At 30.8% G+C, this 21,914-nt stretch overlaps 1 protein-coding gene and 1 long non-coding RNA gene across 2 annotated transcripts in view; both read left to right on the top strand.

Moving 5' to 3' along the window:
* The first annotated feature begins 5,048 nt into the window (after positions 1 to 5,048).
* Positions 5,049 to 11,293, top strand: LOC136797037 (uncharacterized). Its single transcript, XM_067052476.1, has 3 exons — positions 5,049 to 5,184; positions 10,906 to 11,062; positions 11,146 to 11,293. Exons 1-3 carry the CDS (start codon positions 5,049 to 5,051, stop codon positions 11,168 to 11,170), a joined length of 318 nt encoding a protein of 105 aa, XP_066908577.1. The 3' UTR covers positions 11,171 to 11,293.
* Positions 11,294 to 17,625: 6,332 nt separating this feature from the next.
* LOC136797034 (uncharacterized) overlaps positions 17,626 to 21,914 on the top strand; it is a 5,512-nt gene continuing 1,223 nt past the window's right edge. Inside the window, exons 1-2 of the long non-coding RNA XR_010844835.1 lie at positions 17,626 to 17,640; positions 19,955 to 20,049. This is a non-coding gene — a long non-coding RNA (uncharacterized lncRNA). The remainder of the gene's footprint in view (positions 17,641 to 19,954; positions 20,050 to 21,914) is intronic.

Raw genomic sequence — 21,914 nt, 5'->3', positions numbered from 1 at the left:
TTTTCTCCTATAGCTTGAAAAACATGGATTTTTTTTTTCATTAAAATGCATTTTCTTATTAGCATTTTTGGACAAATTATGAAGATTAGAAAAGTAAAAATGAGAATTTTTGTTTCAGATCAATTTTTTTTTTAATTCTAATCAATTCGTACAGGTAAGCATGAATGAAAGAATTAAATCACTTTTAATCTTTTTACCAAAGAATAAAGAGAAAATATGATCTTAATAACGAAGCTCTGCTGTTTTTTTTTTGTTTATTTTTTTTGGAATAAACTACATGTTACATTGAGAAAAAAAAATTAATACAATAAAGTAATTTTAAAGATCATTATTGAGATTCAAAGATTATTATTTATTCAGATATTATCCAACATTTCACCCTCAGTAAAAAATTGAAAGAAAATATTCAATCAAAAAAATGCCTTGCCTAGCAAACTTTAAAACATTATAAACATATTCAAGTAGAATCTAGAGCCCGTTCTCATGTCTGATAAATAAATTAAATAGGCGATTAAACTGCATTGATTCTACCTTTCGGATTTAAAAAAAAAAATTATAATACATGGCTGTTGGTTTATTTATTTTATTATTAATTTATCTTTTGACAGGTGTACAGGTATAAGATAAATATGGTAAAACAGAAAATTCTACCATAATGATTTGAAGGTAAGCTTTTTATCAACGCATTCAAGAATATTAAAACTGTTAAGGTGACACAGAGGCTTATCAACTTCAGTTTTTCACATAGTTATGATTCAGTCAATGGAGTGCCTCAAGGATCTGTTTTAGGATACACACTTTTCAACATATGTTATGTATAAATTAACTATTCGTCTCGATTTCTAATATCTTCTATCCAACATTATATTTTCCACTAGAGTTGTATACTTCATCACTAAATTCGTTCATTACCTCTTAAGACAACCAACATACGATTTAGATTTTCTCAAAATTAACTCAAGTATTGAAATATACATTAAATATGTTCTCAACTTCAAAGGATTTACTTGTATTTATAAGGAAATTCTTGTGTCAAAAGAATAAGGACATATTCTTTGTTCGAAAAAGTTAATAAGCAGCTGTTACTTCCTCATTTGTTGCGATTCAAACCCAACACTTAAGAAAACCAAAGTGTACTGAAAAAAGCGGTTGAATTTGCCATCTTTGAACTAATTCAAGGAAGAAGAACTTTTATGTGGGTCTCTATTCAAATAAGAAAGAGGGTAACGAACTGCGTGGCTTAGATGCAAAATAAACAAGTTTCATACTCTTCGAAACTAATATTAATTTTTTTATATGAAAACTTTTTGTATTAATAAAAAAACTGTTTATTTTTTTTTTTTTTTAGAGAAATACTTTATTCATCTGTGCTGCCCAAATACATCAGGTTGCTACATACACAGCATACTTATCAATCCGTAATTGGACATATATAAATTACATATAATTAAATGGTATAATAAAATAATAAAAAACAGTTTTTTTCCCCTACAGTTTCCTTTTATAATCAATTTCAGTTTATACGCCAAATACAAATATTTCAACTCATTCCTTTTTTTTCTTTCCCTTTTCTGTTCCTTCAATTTCACCATTTCACAAGTTTTAATTCACCCGATCAACAAATTCACCCTTCTAGATCCTCTCCAGTGACCCGCTAAACAAATTCACTAATAGACGGCAATGTGAGATCAGACCATTAGTAATAGTCACTGCAGTAGATCAGCTTACCAAAAACAAACAAACAAATACATTCTACGAGAACAAGACTAACACATAGATTCAAAGGAAAATATAATAAAAAGCCGGTTACAAGAAACACTTGAATGGATAAATAAGTTTTGTAAAAAACAAAAACAATAGTACTAATAAAATGAAGAAATACTGAACTTGCAATGAATGCAAAGAAAATCAGTCCTGCTTTTGGTTGAAAGTAGTAAAAACCAACCAAAGAAAAATATTCATAACAGTTACAATAAAACACCAAGAACAAATAATTTTAATAGCTTCACCATGTAACCAGATGCAACATACCTCATACTTAATGTTCTTAACCTCATTCAGGCCTAACAGTACGTACTTATTTTAAGTCCTCAAGTTTGATCTAAGGTGTCGTGGTGACGAGAACTGGTTATATCTCCTTCGTTCGATCTGGAAATGTTTTCTAATACTTGGAATATCAAAGATGTACTTTACGTTCTTAAATACCTGTTTAGTTATTGATGTCTCCTTTTAGGTCAACATCTTGTAATAAAAAGTTTTTTAATTATTATTTTTGTAGAAAATTTGATTTAACGTTTGAAAAAAAACAATTTACCTTTTGTAATGAGAAAGGAAAATTAATATTTTGTGAATTATTGAGTAAACTGTCACTCCTACTGTTACTGTAGTTTATTGTGGATTTAACTAGCTTTAATTTGAGTGCTAATAGAGAGATTGCTTCCTGAGATAATTTAGATAGTGACAATAGATATAGAACGCCTAAGATGACTAAAATAAACTCACGAAAACTTGATTTTTTGTTATTTGAATGTACGATTTGGTTTTTGGAAAACTATTTCTCGCTAAATAATTGACTATGGTGTATTCAGCTAGCTTCAATTTGAGCAATAATCGACATCGATACCTCTAAAAGTTCCAGAAATTCAGGCTTTCAGAAAAACATTTTTTTTTTTCTCCAAATAACAGTAAATCAACATTCTTTGAAATTATTTCAGCTAATATCTCAGTGACTATCAGATCTATAAATGCTTATTACTACTCGAAATAAAGGTAATTAAATGAACCATAAAGTAGTTTATAATGATTATTTTCGTAGATGTAGCGATTCACACAATATTTGCTTAAACAATTTAAAAAATATATTTCTCACATATATAATATTTTTACTTTCTTGAGACTAATTATTATTTTTTTAAAATAAAATCAATTGTATCGAAATTAAAGACTCAAAACATTCTTTATTTTCTCCAAAGACCAACGTTACGATCAATTCCGTAATCCTCAAGGATAATCAAAAATAATTTACGCTCACGTAAATTATTTAAAAAAAATTCTGCAGGCTATTCTGCCAAGGTATTAGTTTCAGTAAAAATTACCCTGTTTTGTGACTATTTTATTTATATTAAACTTTTAATTGATTTTTATTTAAAAAATATTGATTTCTGGTTATTAAAAAAAAAAAATTAATTAAAAAAAAACAACGTCTCGGGATCTATTAGAGAAACTTAACTTTAAGGTAGTCAAATGCACTATAAAAAGGTTTATAAAGATTATCTTTTTAAGACTGGTAGTTTTCATGATATTTAAATTAATAAATTCTAAAACTATTAATTTTTAATCATTTTAAAAAACAGTTTCATGAACTATTAGAGATTGAGATGCGTATCAATACTCATATTGAAGTTAGTTAAATGCACAATAAAGTAGTTCATAATGATTATCATCGTAGGAGTAGTGTTTTCGAAGATATTTGCTAAAATCAATCCAAAAAATGTTAATTTTTATTATGGAAAAAAATGTTGGTTTGAAATGCCAGTGTCTCGAAAACAGGCAGAGGTTTATTATATAGCACTCAAATTGAAGATAGTTCCATGATGTACCATAAAGTACCTTAGTATTATTTTCGTCGAAGTAGTAGTTTCTAGAAATAAAATAAAATTTTTTTGGAAGTTATGTCTCGTTGCGGAAATTCCACTTCTACCAGCTACCGCGCCTACACTAACTACTGTAGATCAACAGGACTTCTGTTCCAGAGTGTAGCCTGAATCTGCCCCACGTATAGGCAATAACATCCGACGATCATCTTTTGCCGTCAGCCCTGAACATGTCCATGTACCTCTCAAGTATCACAAGAAAAACGCAAGAGCAGTGGTCGGAAGAAAGTTTATGCAGCTCTGTTATGATTTGATAGCAGAAAAAGCTGCTAAGGAAGAAAAAGAGAAAATTAAATTCTTATGACAAAAGATAGCCGGTAGAAAAAAAGAATCCGAGAAGAATCATCTTGACAAATCTGCTATGAAGTCTAATGTCAAGATCACTAAAAGAAATCTAAAAAAAAAGTTCTCCGCTTCAATTTCTATGAGCGTCGGGTCAAATACCAATGATGTTATTTGTGGGCATAAACTTTGTGCTGGTGTTGAGCTAGAAGATGCACTAATGTATCAAGTGTGGACTTGATCTAAAAATTGTTTTCTTTAAAAAAAAATAACACATTTTTCTGTTACAAAGGTTTTTAGAAAACTAATTTTATATACCAACATAATAAACATTTTATTTTTTACATTTAATAAATAATCATTAACTTAAATATGAGTTCATATGATTTAAAACTCTCCTTAAGCTTACTAATCAGAACTTGATGATTGAACTCCCGAGTCCCTGCGGAATTTAATGGCCATTTGTCTTTTAAAAATTAAATCAAACTTGTTTAGCCACAACACGAAAAATTTGTACATGTACTAGAATAATAAATTATTGTAACTGGAATATTTCAAGCTGCTAGGTGAATTTTTAGGTAGCAGAAAAAATCAATAACCCTTAGCCTGGCGATTATGCTCGCCCTTTCCCTACAGATTTATATTAGCACTCAAATTGCAGCTAGTTAAAGTCACCATAAAGTAGTTTATGATGAATATCCTTAGGAGTAATAGTATCTGCAATATTTGTCAAAATGTATTCACAAAATGTTATAATGAGAGAAAAAAAATATCTGGAACATTAAAATTCAAATTTTAGTAAATTTACTATACTTCAAAAAATATTGCTAATAGTTTTCCCTTATAATTTGCCTATAATTTTTAGGTTGGTAGCTTCAACGATTTGTAAAATTTTATTCCTCATTCGAGAATATTTTTTATAAGTTTTAAACAAAAGGATGTGAAGGTTTTTGGCACTGAACAAAACAAAATACATTATCGCTTTCTTAATACCTAATAAGCCCACTAATAAAAAAAACTTAAAACCATTTTATGATCCTTTAAGAATCCTTCTTATCGTTAATAAGGATAATCGACGAGGGAAAAAAACCCGAATCTATTATTGGTTGAAAAATGGTATATATATCCAAAAACAGGGGAGGTGGTGAAGCCAACCACAAGATGAAGAACGTTACTCTGCTCGTCGCCATGATCTGTGCCAGTCTCATCCTGAGGCCCGCATCCGGTTCTGCTATCTCCCCTTACGATGGTGAACTTTTAAAATACATGATCTTAAGACTATAAATTACGGTCAATAACAGTTGTTCAATTTTTATTTCAGGTTGATGGAAAAAAATCACACCTGTCTACTATAAATTCAATAAAAAAACTTAGGTTTTAAGTGATTTTTTTTCTTATTATAAGTTAATTATTTTTAGAAAAATATTTTAAGTTATTTGCATTGAACTAATTCGCACAAATATACATATTTATATTTATATTTGTGTGTATATGTAAGATATCAGAGTGGGCCGAAACGTCGTGGATAGCCGAGCGCGTTGTATCACAAAGTTAGAATTCTGTTGTCAGAAGGGGTGCCGGTACGAATCATGACTGGGCGGGTTTACATTTATTTCGTGACGGGCCCTCGGAATAAATAATGACATTCTCACTCTGGATAGAATAGCTAGGTAAACTCTATGATAGCCAGAGTTTCCTGCTTTAAGTTGGAAAACTGAAGGATGTCCAACCCCAAATAAAAAAAAGTGGGCAGAGTGGGGCGGTGGCTTTGGGCGCCAAATTTGATTTTGAAAAATTGATATCGAATCCTGAGGGCGTATTTTGATGAAACAAGTGAGTTTTCTTGCATTTAATTTTTTATACCGTGGAAAAAAAATTGAAAAATATTCAATATTTGCTGCTAACTTTTATTACTTCTTTCATAAAGGGAGTTTTCTCTTCTTTTGACGTTTTGATCTCAATAATTGGATTTTATCAATATGGAAGCTCATCACAAAGTCCTTGATATCAACCTTGTATCTATAAAATCTTAATTTTTTTTCCTTGATTATAGATTGAAAACGAAATTACTTGATATATCCGTTTCAATACAACAATTTGAACAACCCAGCGCACTCAAAGTAAATTTCATGTAATATAATCAAAATGATTTGATAATGTATTTTTGAAAAAAAACAACAACATAATTTAAGAAATAAATACGTTCATTGCAAAAATTTTATGTAAAATGTTCGTAAAAAAATATGTTAGGCAGTATTTAAATAAATATACTAGTTTTGGCTAATATTATTATACGATTAGTTTCAAAACCGGTTCAGTACATTTTAAAAACTTTCACAGAAGATACTAAAAAGATATAATAGTGCCGCTTTTGTTCTAGGTATCTTCGTGGGTTTGGACCCTTTCTTGTACCAACCCCTGCTTGGGTAATTGTTTTAATGCGATAATATTTTGTGAAAAACATTGATTGAACCGGATTTGAAACTAATCGACTTAAATGGCCATTGTCTTTCTTAAAAACTAAATGAATATAAGTTAAAAGTTCTAAAAAAATATAATTAGTATTTAAGGGCGCCTTATTTTATTTATGCGCCTGGCACCGTTGCGTCTGCACGGTTGCTCAACATTGTATTTTTAAAAAATATAATTAATGTATGAAGACTATAGGGGAAACGAGATATCCATATTTTTTTCTAAACCAAGTTTATCTTGGAATCGGTTATTCTATTCATTTTACGCTTTTAATTTAACAGAGATATTGATCCATTCTAACTCGTTTTTCTCTTGTTTAGCCTTTAACATCGTGTCCACATTTCAAAATACAAATTCTTTTTTACTCATTAAAAATAAAAAAGTGTCACATGGTTTTCCCCTGTAGTCTTCATATGTAATTCTTGCTTTTCTGTTGATGGAATGTAGAGGATAAATTGTATTTATTTCGGCAATATTGAACATTCAAATAGGATGTGCAGTAGGTGTTAGGCTGTAAACTTGCGGAGTCGTGGTTTGTGGATCTGTGCACATTCCTGGTTGGTTCCTTCAAGATCAACTTATTACATCACCGACAAGACCAACTACAGCGCCGATAGTAGAAGTACTTTTCATTAGCGGCTTTATCTTTTTCTTTTCCTACAACACTTATTCGAAATGAACACAGTACGAGGGAGTATGGTCTACAAGACGGCGAAAAGTGACTCATTTCACTCTTAAATAAATGCCCTGATTGACTATATAATTATTTACGGAAACATTGTATGTAATGTAACTCTGTTTGGTTGTCGTAATAGTTCAATTATCTGAAATAAATTGTTATTTTTGTTGTGGTCTTTGATCTTCCCTGCCGGTCCGTTTTTTTTTTTTTTTCATATGATTTAAATCTCTATCAAGCTTGAAGTAAAACATATCATTATTTTTAGTACAGACGTGGAGGCCTTCAAGTTCAAAAATGAGAATAATTTCTTGGGGACTCTATTTGAAGATATTTAAGGTGGACGAAGAAGACCTACAAGTCCGCAACCTAAAAAATATGACTTCAATAAAATTATATAATTTTTTTAAATGGTTTTAAATGTGAGTTCTTCTTGGGGGCCCGATTTTAGGCTGCTTTATAAGTTGTGGTGCATCCTCTTGACATGTTCATCAACCAAATTACATTTTTTTTTTTTAACAATTATTATTTTTTTTTTTAATTGTAAGGAATTAGCACTCTTGGGGGCCCGATTTTAGGTTACTTTCCAGCTTATTGATTTTCGAATAAAGCATTTCAAGGACTGTTGGCCAATCCTTAAAGTATTTTTCATATATTTATTAGTTATTTTATTTTTTATTTAAGTGAAGCAGTCTTCTTGGGGGCCCGATTTTAGGTTGTTTTGTAACTCATACCTATGCTCTGTCAACTGGATTGCGGAAACAATATTTATTGTTTTTAATTCTGTTTAATTTGAATAATTATTTTTTATTCACAAGAAGCTTGGGGGCTGGATTTTAGGTTAATTTGCTATACTGCACGAAATCGACAATATCCAGATTACTTTTTTCGTATAAGTATGTATATTTAAATAATTTTCGTATATAGTTCTGATCCGCAACACTTCAAAAGTAACATTTATTATTACTACGGTTTAATTGTTTTTATTTATTATAAACTAGAGCAGAATTTATTTGTATATCTTTTAATAATGAAGTTTTAAACAAATTATTTAAAATAAAATGTTATATTTTTCTAGATTTTGCTGCGTAATGATAATTTTATTTTTTGCTTTTTTAAGAATACATTTATATATATATTTCGTAGTATAATGGTAATTTTATTTAAATAAAATTACTATTATGCTTCGAAATCTAGAAAAAATATTACACTATATATAGGTATTTTAAAATACCTGCATAAAAATACATTAGCAAGAGATATTGTAAAATTAAATATACTATTTTATCTAGATTTTGTAGCATAATGATAATTTATTTTTTTGATTTTTAAAAAATACATTGTTTAATTGCATGTTAATGAATGAAAACGTTTAATAAAAGCAATTATATTTAATTAGTGTATTCAACATTAACCCAATTAATAAATAATTATAACGTATAGGTAATATTATAAAGATTTTAATAATTTGAAGATCCAAAGAAATATAATAATTTGAATTATGGGATATTACAGATCGTTAAATTTATAATAGAAACGATAATATTGGTCTAAATCAAGGTTTAAAAATGGGTTTGGATATATTTTAGTAGTTTACAATAAATGATGTATGGTTGTAAAAGCTCAGATTTTTATAAATATTTATTAAGATTTTGACAGTTTATGTTATTAATTTTGAGGCATTCCTGGACCTGCCTATTTCATTTTCCTTTTAATTTTTTTTTTAATAAAAGATCTAATAAAAGAAATTCTTTTTTATTTTAAAAAAAAACGATTTTTGAAAAATCTTTTTACCCCTTGATAGTGTTGTATATAGTATAAGTAAGTTTTAATTACAAAATTAAAAAAATGAAAATAGGCTTTGCTGATTTTGGAAAACACCATATGTGCTTCGCTATATATTTTATCAGAGTTACATTTTTAACATAGTATATTAGCTTTCAGAGGATTTATTTATTATTATAAACTTGAGTGAGGTTCGAAAAATTCAAAATACTCTAATGAAAAATTCGATTTATACATGCCATAGCGGTTATATATGTTATAATTTGTGTAATTTCTTAATAATAAGTTGCCTTAGCAGAACTTTCAGATCATTGACTCTTGACCTTGTTGAACTTTGGCCTCCTGGATCAGCCTTCTCCACGCTTGCCTATCTTGTACTACTCACTACCTTCCACTTTTTTATATACTGCTCTTTCATCTGGTTTTTGGCGTCCCTTGCCTTGGTCTCTTGCCAACTATTAGAGGCGTTTTGTTTTGTATAACATACATCTTTCCCAACCTTTTTTTCACATCTTGAGATATTGATTCACCAGTCTCTACCACTAGTTCTCTGTAGGTTCTTTTCTTTCTCACCTATAATCTGATCCCAGATTCCACTGATTATTATGTAGAGGACTTTCCTTTCAAATCTCTCGATTATGCTTTCCAGTTTGCCGGTTATCATATATGTGGTTAGAGGAAAGACAAGTGAAGATATTTATAGATTTTTAATGAGGTGTAGATAGTTGACCGACTACTGATTGGAGATGATCGGGGGGGGGGTGCAGTCAGCAAAGAAATAACATAAATAAACAAAAAATATTTATTATCATAAGTAAATAAATATTTTTTTGTTCATTTCTCCAATCAATTTATAGATTTTGTGTATAAAGATCCTCAATATGGTCCATGTCTCCTTCCTTTATGGGTTTCCCCATATTGAGAAGTTTCTGGAAATGTTACTTCCAGATTCCTGGAATCTGTTATTAGGGTGCAATTAGTTTTCGTATTGTCCTCGAATCTTCGTGTTTCTTGCTTTTTATCCAACCGTTTCTTTCCTAATATTGGCGCAGAACCTTCAGAATTTTCCAGGCTGTCAATTTTTCTCCATAAATTGCAGTGTTGGTATATAGGTATAAGTCTCTAAACGTACTGCTAACCCTAAACTCTTACCTGCTGCCAGATTAATATATCTTATTTTATTGTCTTTTCTCGCTTCGTGTTGGCTTTGGCCTTCTATGAGAAGCCTTAATTGAGGTTTTTTGTTTATTCCTGGTTTTAGAGTCAGGTCTAAAGCGTAATGTTTAGTCGTAGTGATATCAGAAATTATCCTTCCCTTCGTCTTTTACCGTCGATTGGTGCTTATATGTTAATAATCGTGGTATCAAATCAACTATTCCAGATACGTAATACACTTATCTTCTCGTTGTTTGGGAGTGAAGTTTATAACTTTTTTCCTTGCAGCTAGACTAATTATAAACTCAGTAATTAGTTGCTGACATTCTTATAAGTGTAGAATAGGATGGTTTCTCCACCCTCTTACTTTTGTATTTTGTATTGTATTACTTTTGTATTGTATTTTGGGGGCCTACTTGCTCCCAATATTCGATGATCCAATATGGAATTCGTTAAGATAGTAAATTTTTTCGAAACTCATTGGAAGTTTCGTAAATTGATATTTCTTGGATTTTGATTATCATTGATTAGTTTTAGACCTTTACTGTCAGTGATTGGTTAGTAATTACTCGACCTTCGGTTGTTATATTGCTTTTAATAATAGTTAACGCAAATTATATTCAAATCTGATATTGTTCAAAATAACTCTGTTTTACGACAGTAATTCTTCTTATTAGGATATGCAATTTATCAGTCAGTTGTCAGTTAACAACTTTTTTAAAAATGTATTTATTTATTTATCTATCATTTTAGTGCCATGCGACGTTGCAGTAAGCTATAAAGAGACTATTCTTTAATAATTTTCATTGGTTAATAATTAAATTTATCAGTTTTAATAAATACCTTTGAAATTTTATTTAACAAATTTTCTTCTTATTTTAGAATCGACAAGTTCTGTAGAGGTGGGTAGTATAGACGCAATCAGGCAAGGAGAACATGAGTGCATGCCTAGAATATGCTGTCCCCAGTTCCACACCTGCTTATGGTACTATACTCAATTCTATTGCTGTATGAAACCGAATGGAGAAAAGTGGACCAGGTATCACGGATTATGGATAACATAAGATAGATAAATCAATGTATCCTACTTAGGTGCTCATAATTCCAAATTTTTGTTCACAGAAAAATGCCAGCATACGCCTGTTAGATCTTGGCTACAAAAGGAATATCGATCTCTCAAAACAGACAATTTTTTTATTGCTATTATGTGTAAATAAAAGTTTTGTATAAGCTGTATCATGGTGCTAATAAAATAGGATTTGTTACAATACATATTTGTGTTTTATTTTGTGTAGTAGCCAGTCTAAACTCAAAACAAAAATAAAATAACACATTGTATATTAAGACTATAGTGCCTACTTACTAGTAATGCTGGTTGAGAAGAATAGTTTTAACTTTTTGTCAAACGAAGGAAATTCTTGTTTGTCATTTGAAAAATTATCAACTTGTAATTTGAAAAATTAGTTTTATAAAAATCTGTGTCATTTGTGATATTATAATTATTATTGCTACAACAATTGATAACAGTTGGAAAGGGGAAGAGGTCAAAGTCTAAAATTTTCGTACAACTTGACATTTTCAGTAGTTGTAAGAAAATATCTTAACATTTTCAATTGGTAAAAAATTTCTGGAAAATTAGTTTTAATAATTACGACGTATTTATTTGATAAATTATAGTTTATTTTCCCAACGTTTCTATATAAAAATTTTCACTTACCTTTGCAAATGTTGCCACTTGACAACAATGATTTTCTTTTACATTCATACGCAACTGTATTTCTATATAATAACATTTCCCAATTAAACATGAAACGGCCGTATAATAGTAGTAGTATACCGGCGTTTCTTAAATAATTATAACAAATAATTATAATTTTAAACATTAAGATGACACAAAATTGAAATAGATGATAACTTTGTGTAAAAAATCACAAAAATAATACACTATATAATATTTTATATGTTGTATTATTTTTTTTGTTATAACACAATTATTGTAAAAAATCTAGGGTGAGGGATGATTTATAAAATAAAATTTTTATTTCTTATGAAACCAACTTTTTTTTTTTTTAACTATCATAAATAACATGCCATCTTAATTCATTATATGAATATTTCAGATCTAATAAACATGGTTGATCACCAATTTTCCAGATTTGTGTAAGATCTACTTGATTGTTCTTCAGTAACATGTTTTTATTATTTTTAAACATGGGAAGATTGTCTTAAATTCTGTCTTCGAATTTTCGAATTTTTTAATCTATGATATATTCTATCACTACACTGGTTAACTTCATATGGACATCTTTTAGAAGAATATCTACTAGTTTGGTATAAATATGGTCGAATTTTAGAAGTAAAAGAGACTTTCTTTGGTTACTAAGAGGAGCAAAAGCATTACTTTATGGAATTAAAACTTCCTATTTATTGTAATTATAATTTATACTATAATATTATAATTTTATAGTATATTATTCCAATTCATTAAGATATTATTTCAAGCTAATGACAAGGCTGTAAAACGTAAAAAAAATATACAAGAAAATAGTAAAAAAGAAATAAAGAGAAGAATAAAAGAAAATAGATTAATTTTTAATTTCTCACCCAAATTGTTAACAACCGAACTTTTATTTTGTCTTTTTAAATTTTATTATAGCTTACCTGCTTAGATACAAATTTCTACTTGTGATTGTGGAGAACCATAAAATCCATAAAAATGACGTTACATACACCCGATATTATCGCCGTTTCAAGCTTAAAGACTGGATTAGATATTTTCACTTGGTATTATTTATATCAGCGTCCTCCTTATATCTAACATGCAGTTTACTCCTACTAATCCATACTAATAAAAATCAATACGATTCGGATAAGAGAAAAATAGGATTACCAAACAGAAAAATAGGTAAATTCTGTAATAAATCAATTTGAAAACGAAATTTAGGAGCTTAAAATATTTTTACAATAGTTAATCATTGTTTAGAACTACAATCTTTAATCCTTTTCTGAACAAATAATTACGTTTATTTGGAAGCTGAAAGCAACTTTTTCATTGCCTGTGACCTTCATAAAATTATAATATAATTAACTTTTAGCTTGTTCGCCATTTTGCCTCACTGCTAAAAATAGTTTAATTTTGCTTACTACCTATTTAAATAATAACAATATAATGTTTGGCCTGGATTGGTTTCGTCGCTTCTCTAAGAAAAAATACAACATATCTAATATTTTTAACCTCCGCCCTTTTATTTTAAAGTAGTGGATGATGTACAACAATCTATAATGCTATCTATCTAGATTAAAATGATATCAAGCTTAAAATGATGATATCTAGCTTAAAATGATAATATCTAGCTGAAAATTATGATATCTTGCTTAAAATGATAATATCTAGCTGAAAATTATGATATCTATCTCAAAATGATAATATCTAGCTGAAAATTATGATATCTAGCTTAAAATGATTATACCTAGCTTAAAATGATGATATTTAGCTTAAAACATTCTCAAGACTCTATCAATAAATGAAAGTTTCATCGGAATTAGTTCGGCCATTTTCTTGTGATGATGAGATAAAAAGACTTAAAAGTGGAGGGTTCTGCTACTAATAAAGATTGTATTTGTGAATTTAAAAATCCATTTGTTTTTTATCCTCTTCGTGTATTTTTCATAAAATAAACATACTAAACAACTATTTTTATAAAGTAGTTTATAACATTTATTTTCATAGGATATTTGGTCTGGATTCGTTTCGTCAATCTCTATGAAAACAGATAACGTATATAAGATTGTCAACCTCCGTAGTTATGATAATAATAGTAGTTTTCGTGGCATTTGCCAAAATAAATTCACAAAATATTGATTTCTAGTTTTTTGGAAAAATATTTTGGTTTATGAAAAACTAGATCTTTGGTACAGTTAGACGTACAGACACTCAAATTGAAGCTAGTTGAATGATCTGTACAGTATTTTATGATGTTTATCTTCTTAGGGGTAGTAAATCTTACCATATTTACATATGAATATAAAATGTAATAAAATATAAAGCGTAATCCTTGATCACCTGACACTAGCTCGCCACTGTAATAAGAAGATCAAGCAGGTTAGGACCTAGTCTTACAGGCTTAATCACCTGCTAACTTCTCTTTATCTTTCTCTCCGCCTCTAATTAATGATCTACAAAAATGTGTTGAGGTCAGTACTGCTTTACGGAGCACCTATGCTGACCAACATAGCACCTTCAACAGCCAAGAGGTTCCAACAGTTTCAGAGCGGTATACTGAGATGTATAGAGAGACATAATTCACTTCAAAGAGCAAAACGGACCCCATACGTACGACATTCGAAGTACCTATTGTAACAGAATTTATATCGAGGAGGCACATGAATTTTTTATACAGTCTTTAGTTTCTGTACGAATCCATTATTTAGGACACTGACACCGACAGGACGGCCACAAAGGTGGCAGCCACAACAAATAAACCCAGACTCGACTGCGTACAAGTAACTAAATTATTTGAATGAACATACCTAGTGAGCGCCATCACCAACAGACACACAAAATACAGACTACCCCTTCCCAAATAATCAAATTCCTCAGCCCCCTCTTAAAATGCATTACTAGAATGCAGAAAAAGAGGCCACCTTCAACCCGTTTTCAACATGACTTCACCCCCACGCACCCATAGGGCTTTGAAGAAAAAAACCCATTTTGATTGTAATCAGCGAATCAATGAAAAATTAATTGGTCTTAAATATGAGAAAGGATTATCCTCATTTAAAAAGTCTAACAGGAGTTAAATTCTGAAATTTAAAAAAAAATCTAAAAATGTTAACAAAATCAACACCTTATCTTTAAATCTTTACCTGTCAAACATTAATGACGCGGAACTTCTTACTTCTTTTTTTAGATTTTTTTTTTTTATTAACTATATAATATTATAGTACATTTATGTACTATAGGATGTACATTTATTTTCAAGTAGAAATATTGCTTTTATGTTATTTATATTTTGTATAGTTTTTCATCCCGTTTTTCATTTTCAGACGCTTTTTAAATATTGCTAGATTTAACTATCTTAAAGTTTCCTCTTCCCATTTTAAGCTAATATTTCAAAAGTGATATAGGACCGTCGCTCCACTGGAATCTTAGCGGGACGGGTCCGACGGGAAAGGATAGCCTTTTTTTTTTAGTGAACCAACCTACTCGCTAGAATTGCCTGTTTGAAAAGTCAGATAAATAATGCTACCATTATTACTGATCTAGGATTACTGAATGCAACTTAATTTTTGCATCATTCAAGAGTCCTTATTTTGTTTAACAGACCAAAGAAAAAAAAGCTACTTCTTAATTACTACAGGCTCATCAACATGCATTTGTTATTTTAATTTTAAGATAAGTGATTTAATAATTAGTTATAATGCCTTGCAGAAAACAGATAAGCTTTATTTATTTATTTGCTTAATTTTTAGATGCCGTATACAACTGCAGGGTTAGAGGCACCGTATTCTGGATTTCGTTGTTACATTTCTTGGTACAGGTTGTTCCCATTTAGGAACTTATTATTCCAACAAATTAGAAACAAATTATTCCAATTTTCTGGCAGTAAGGCTTGACGTTGTCCCCGGAGGCCAAAAGACGTTCTTGATGATTCCAGCCGCGACCAGTGTTTCAGGATATGCTCCATCGTCAGCGTACATTTACAACTGCAACATGTCGGTGGAGGATTTTTTTCAAGAAGGTGCTTGTGTGTTAATCTTGTATGTCCGATCTTGAGTCGGGTTATGATGGATTGTTCACGGCGATTTTCGATGATTGGCGGTAGAGGTTGAGTATCACCAAGTATTGCCTTCATTCTATTTATTTCAGGCACCTTGGACCAAAAACAGCGCCATGCTTCCCTGCATTGGGTCAGAACCGATTTATGGTAATCATACAGCGCCAAGTTACAATCAGGCACTGGAAATAGGGTGCTTCTTTGGCAGCTGTGTCAGCCAGTTCGTTTCCAGTTATACCTGCATGACTGGGGACCCACAAGAAATCTACTTTTTTATGTAATTTTTTTATCAAAGTTATGATGGAAAAAACAATGGGGTTGTGCGAAATTTGAAAATTTTTAATAGCCTTGAGGCTCGAGTATGAATCACTACAGATCACAAAGGAGGAGCCATTTACTTCATGTGCTAGCGTTAATGACAAATAGATTGCATATAACTCGGAGGAAAACACTGAGAATGTGGGGGGAAGACTGTAGCGGATGGTCTCCGCAGGTAGAACTACTGAACAACCAACATGATTAAAGTATTTTGACTCATCAGTGTAGATGCGTGTACAGCCCCTGTAGCTAGAGAGAAGACTTAAAAAACATTGCTTGAGTACTTCAGGAGGGTTGGATGATTTGTCGATGGAATCTAAGGTGAAAACAAAATAGCCAATTTTGTTTATCCACGGAGGTAATGAATTGGGGAATAATAGGTATAACTTTGTTTGGGAGCGATAGAAATCGGGTAGGGGAGGAAAGGTGGAGAGGCGGCTAGGTAATCTGTACCCCGAAACATCAATGGTTTGGGTCGTTTTGAGACGACCTAGAAATTTCAGCAAAAAGGTAGTGCCTGCGTAGTTCTAGTGGCCACTCTTGGGCCTCCCAGAGTAAGCTGCTGATAGGACTAGTCCTGAAGGCCCCGGTAGCTCTACGTGGTGTACTGAGTCTAGCTTGTTAAGTATTTTCTTTGAGGCATCCCCATAAACTTCGCAGCCGTAATCAATCACCGGTCTTATTAAACACCGATATATCGTGAGCAGATGGGCCCTGTCACATCCTAATTAGAAAATCCAACCCAAACTTTGAACATGGTGAGAAAGAGGGAAAATTACTTCATATGATGGTGGTAAATATTAAAAAAAATGAAAACATAAATTCCCTATCAAATTTGTTATTATTTAAAATTAAAATTACCACTATTACTTCATTATACCACTACAAAATTCATTCTACTAATTTTATTTATTTATTTTTGTTTTTATGCATCCTTATAATAATAATCAGACATTGCAAACATAAATCAAAAACCATAAACATAAAATTTAAAAAAAATAGAAATTCTAATTTTAACGTTTAAACATGAAAATTTTTTTAAAAAAATTGTTTATTTGCGAACGGTAGGAGTTATAAGATTAATTGGGTTATCAGAAGATAATTTATCGTGTATTTAACAAATAGGATTAGGCAATAATCAGATTAGTGGCCTTGGACAGATATTCTATTGCCCGAAGGCCGATCCGAAAATATGTGGCTTAGTATTTAAACAATTCTATAGTAACAGAGTTTCTATGTATTTATAAAAGTACATCTTTGAAATAGAGCTAAAAAAATTACGTTTGCCACCATATAAAATTACCGTCAATCGAACCTTTAAGAAAAAAGCATGTCAGTTTCTATTAAAAAATAATTGATTTTTTACCTAGACTATACAACAGATATAGCAAATGTTTTTGAATAATCGATAATGGGCTACTTCACACATAAGGCAGCGGAAGTTCATTTTGAAGCTACCATGCTGTTGGTCACCGATCAAGACAGAACTACTACAGTCGCAGGCAAACATCATTTATTTCTTGTAAATACTTTAGTTATTCAAATTAATAACAATATTATACGTTGTAATATTCTTAAAAATATTATTAGAATCAATAAATATTACAATAAAATCTTCTGACCCACTAAACGCTAACGTCTTGCATATAGCATCTCTTGATGGCGTCTAATAATAGCTACCTAAGAGAGATAATTTAGCACAACTAGATAAACCGAATTCCCCCTCACGTATTTCTCCCCCTTAAGAATCAGTGAGTAACAATATATATAGTGGATCAGATTTTAGTGCTATTTCTGGAAACGTATATTTAACTTGTATTTCACTCTGCCTTCTCCAGAGAAAGATCTAGATCTTTCCTCCTTCCTAAACCTTGCATTCTTTCGTAAGGACCTACAGCTAGTTCCCGTAAGATTTACAATCCCTTCGCAATTGAAGACTCGTCCCCTGCAGAGCGAAGTTTCCTTCCTGCAGGAGCCTATGGCTAGTGCCCGTAGGTTTTGCCTACCCCTTCGCGACTGCAGGCTCGTAACCTGCAGTGCGAGGTTTCTACCCTTCGAAGATTTACCGCTTGTTTCCGTGAGACTTATCCTGTCCAATCATCCCCTAACCAGCTACTTAACCTAAATGACTAAGCATTGTTGAAGCCTTCTGGTATAGAGTATCTAACATTTTTAATTGGAGTCAGAACCATCTAGTCTAACACAACTATCTCGACAATTTCGGAAATAAAAATAATTTCAGTTAATTTCTCATGTATTGCTTGAATGAATCTGTGAGTGTGGTGCATATATATTTAAGGTAATATTGTCAATCATGAGTGGGCCTATAGTGCACTAGGTAAAAAAATTTAATTTCCAAAGATTAACATAATTCTGAATAGCAGATTAAAGGATACAGTCAATATCATGTTATACATTTCTAATTGGAAGTGGCTACAAATTTATGAAATAATCTTAAGAAATATTTGGAGTTGCGGTGGAAAATACTGTTATAAAATTGGCAATTCAAGTTCGAGAACCGATGTAAAATTCCGCCTTCAATGTAACTTTCCTGACATTAACTGTTTAATTCTTATAATCTCTGTCTTTGGAGATACAGCGCTATTCCTGGCAAAGTAAGCCAAGTATAGTGCATGATTAAGGGGATAAAATAAATTAAGTATTATTAAAATAAATGATTCTCTAATATTATAAAAATAGATTTGACAATACAACAAAAAAGTGAATGTAAGAGTTGTACCAAATATGTTACAATCTTACTTCGTAGTAGTCACTAAAATTGACTGTTGACTAAGTAAAATTTATTCTAATAAAGAATATAATTAATGTTAATTATATAATGTATATATAAATATTGATTTTATTTATTTATTTATTTTTATTTATTTATTTAATGTGATTTACAACTGTACAAATAATAAATACAATAAGCAAATATGTTGTATGTTTCATATACACTTGAAAATGTTGGGAAGGAACCACCCATTGGTAGTACTTCAAGCATTAAATTAAATTAGAAGGTCCCATGGTCATCTTCTTTTTAGACGCCTCGGAGGATTATCAGGGATTGTTAAGGATGAAAGAATTAGTGGGTTAGGATGGGTAAGGAGTTGATTTTATTTAATAAAAAATATATTTCATGTTATATTTTTATGCTAATAAAGAATATAATTTATGTTAATAACGTAGTATATATTATAAATTTAATATATATATTCTAGGGTGTACCCCCTGTCCGTTTTGCAAATTAAAACTTTTAAATTAAAATTAAAACCTGTACCGCTACAACCCATGGAGGGCCAGGGGTTCAGTACTTTGTAAAGAGGTACTGTTACTAGACCAACGGTTGTGCAAGGAGGTGATTTGGTCAGAATCACGCTCGGCCGCCAGATTTTTACCAAATTAGGGGTACCCAATTTAAGAGGCTGGGCGGACCACTCCAGGAGAGCTCCAGAACCCACAACAGTTGACTCACGGCTACAGTGTAACAGAAAACAATTTTCTGCCCAGACAGATTCGAACTCGGGTCCTTACAGTAGTAGCCACATATAAATTAATTTATATATAATAATAAGTTATATAAAATAAAATATTCTACAGTGGTCACTAAAAACATTTTTAAATCATAGAGATATATATTTATAACTCTTTATTATTTTTTATATTCTTAAAAATACATAAATAATAAAAGAATAGCCTTCCCTACTTTTATTCATTTAGGTTATGTGGTGATTTTTGGCCTTGAGACTAGCTAAGATTCGATTTAGCAACAATAAGCCGCCTTATCATAATAAGAATTTTAATAAGAGTATATAAAATCTTTTAAACTGTTTTAGTTTTGGGACAGGACTAATGATGGCAGTGAATAACATGTCGCTGGGTATAACTCTCGTCATTGTTGCATCTCTGTGTACTTCGTCTTTTGCCAGAGGTAAGCTTTAATGATTTGGAAAAGAGAGGAAAAGGTTCTATTCCTATCTGTTCGAATCGATCCCTAAACAAAATAAAATAGATTCTTATTCCAAATTAAGAATTTCAAAAGTACTTAAATAAAGTGGAAGAAAAGAAAGCACCTCTGATCCAAATTATATGCATATAGTTAGGTATTATGACATGAGATCACCGATTTGCAATAAAAAAAGGAGGGCTTTAAATGGAGATAGGGGATATTATATTATTAACAAATAGAAGCGGTGTGGTCAAATGATATAGGTAGATAATTTGTTTCTTAAACCTATTCTTTAGATAATTTTATGCTGATCAAAAATTTTTCTGTAAAAATAGACCCACAAACAATTTATTCTAAAGCTAGAGCCAATAATCACTGAAAAGATACGTTTAGGCTGGTCTTTTAAAATAAAATATTCTCAGATAACATAAGAAAAAACTGACCCTCTTTCTTCTTCAGCATCTATGGTCTATTTTGAAAATAGTGGTTCATTCTAGAAAAAAATAGACTTTGGGTATGTTGTTAGTTCTAAGTAATCGACTGATATAATCCATTAATTTCAACTGCCTATCAGGTGGAAATTAACTGAGGCAATAATCATACAGCATATTTCTTATTATACAAAAGTAATGTTACTCGTTTGTAACCGCTAACCGCAATAATTAGTGAATCATTTTTTATTAGATTATCTTTATGGTTCATGAAAGGTTTAGGAATATAATGAATCAATCGATATATACTGCTAATATTAATAGATGAAGATTTATGGTTTGTTTGTATGAAATCAATAATTTCAGTTAACACCAATCACCTTTTTTTTTCTTTTTAAGTCACAGTTTTTTAAGGCAATCCGCATCGAAGGTGATGTTTGCCTGAATATTTACTGGTGACCAACCTATTCTAACCATGGTGGGGGGGGAGGGGTCAAGTTTTTCATTTGGGGGACTGCCACTAAATGAAAAAGTTAAAGCACCCAGGCCGGATTCGATCCGGCGACGCCCGCAGATCTCAGGACGATAGGTCTAACCATCTGAGCTACGGATGGACCAAGCATTAGTGCTTACACTATATAGATCTGATTCTCCTACCTTCTTGAAGAGCTGACATAATGATAAATTAATTCATAAAAATTTAAGAATTTCGGCACACTGAAGGCTTAAGACGAAAGAAAACAAATTTTCAATTTTAAACCAACACACGGTAACAAGCCGAAAAAAAACATGTTAACTCTTCCTTTAAGGATCCACAATAGAGCAGCTCTCACATAGTGGTCATCTAATCTAAACTTCAAATAGGAACTTTATAACGTCCAATTTTGTCGTGAAAATTATGCTACTTTGACCACTACGCGTCTTCAATGAACCATAAAGTTAAAGATAGTTTTCGAACAACTTTATTTGTTTTATGTTTATTTATGGAATCTATGCAATGTAATTAACAAGCGTTCTTTTCACTCCTCTTTATTGTCATAATGTCGAGTATAATTTTTAATGAACCTAATTACATTAAATCATACAGATAGACCTTTGGTAGAGAATGACATAAAATAATAAAAACAAATAACCTCTAATGGAAAAATAAATAAATAAAACATTAGCTACAATAGAAATTAATTTAAAAAAAAATTAAAATACTTTGCAGTCCTCGTCAACATCATTATATGTAAAATGATGTTTGTATTCCTCTTCGTTGATTCCAAGTCCATCATAATTCATTTCAAAATCCGTTCTATATGGGGCAACTGAATCTTCGACGAACAAGGCTTACAAAACTTTGTGCCTATCTACCAATCTCTCTCTCTCTCTCTCTCTCTCTCTCTCTCTCTCTCTCTCTCTCTCTCTCTCTCT

Source organism: Halyomorpha halys, unplaced genomic scaffold (genome assembly GCF_000696795.3).
Source record: "Halyomorpha halys isolate HHAL.00 unplaced genomic scaffold, Hhal_1.1 Scaffold223.1, whole genome shotgun sequence".
NCBI lineage: Eukaryota > Metazoa > Arthropoda > Insecta > Hemiptera > Pentatomidae > Halyomorpha > Halyomorpha halys.
The sequence above is the reverse complement of the archived record's forward strand: the minus strand, read 5'-3'. Positions and strand labels throughout refer to the sequence as shown.

Excerpts from the sequence above, each read along its gene's own strand:
- LOC136797037 (XM_067052476.1), top strand. The coding sequence starts at position 5,049 with ATGGTATATATATCCAAAAACAGGGGAGGTGGTGAAGCCAACCACAAG. Across the intron at positions 5,185-10,905 it reads TGCTATCTCCCCTTACGATG|AATCGACAAGTTCTGTAGAG; the intron begins GTGAACTTTTAA and ends TTCTTATTTTAG. Across the intron at positions 11,063-11,145 it reads AATGGAGAAAAGTGGACCAG|AAAAATGCCAGCATACGCCT; the intron begins GTATCACGGATT and ends TTTTGTTCACAG.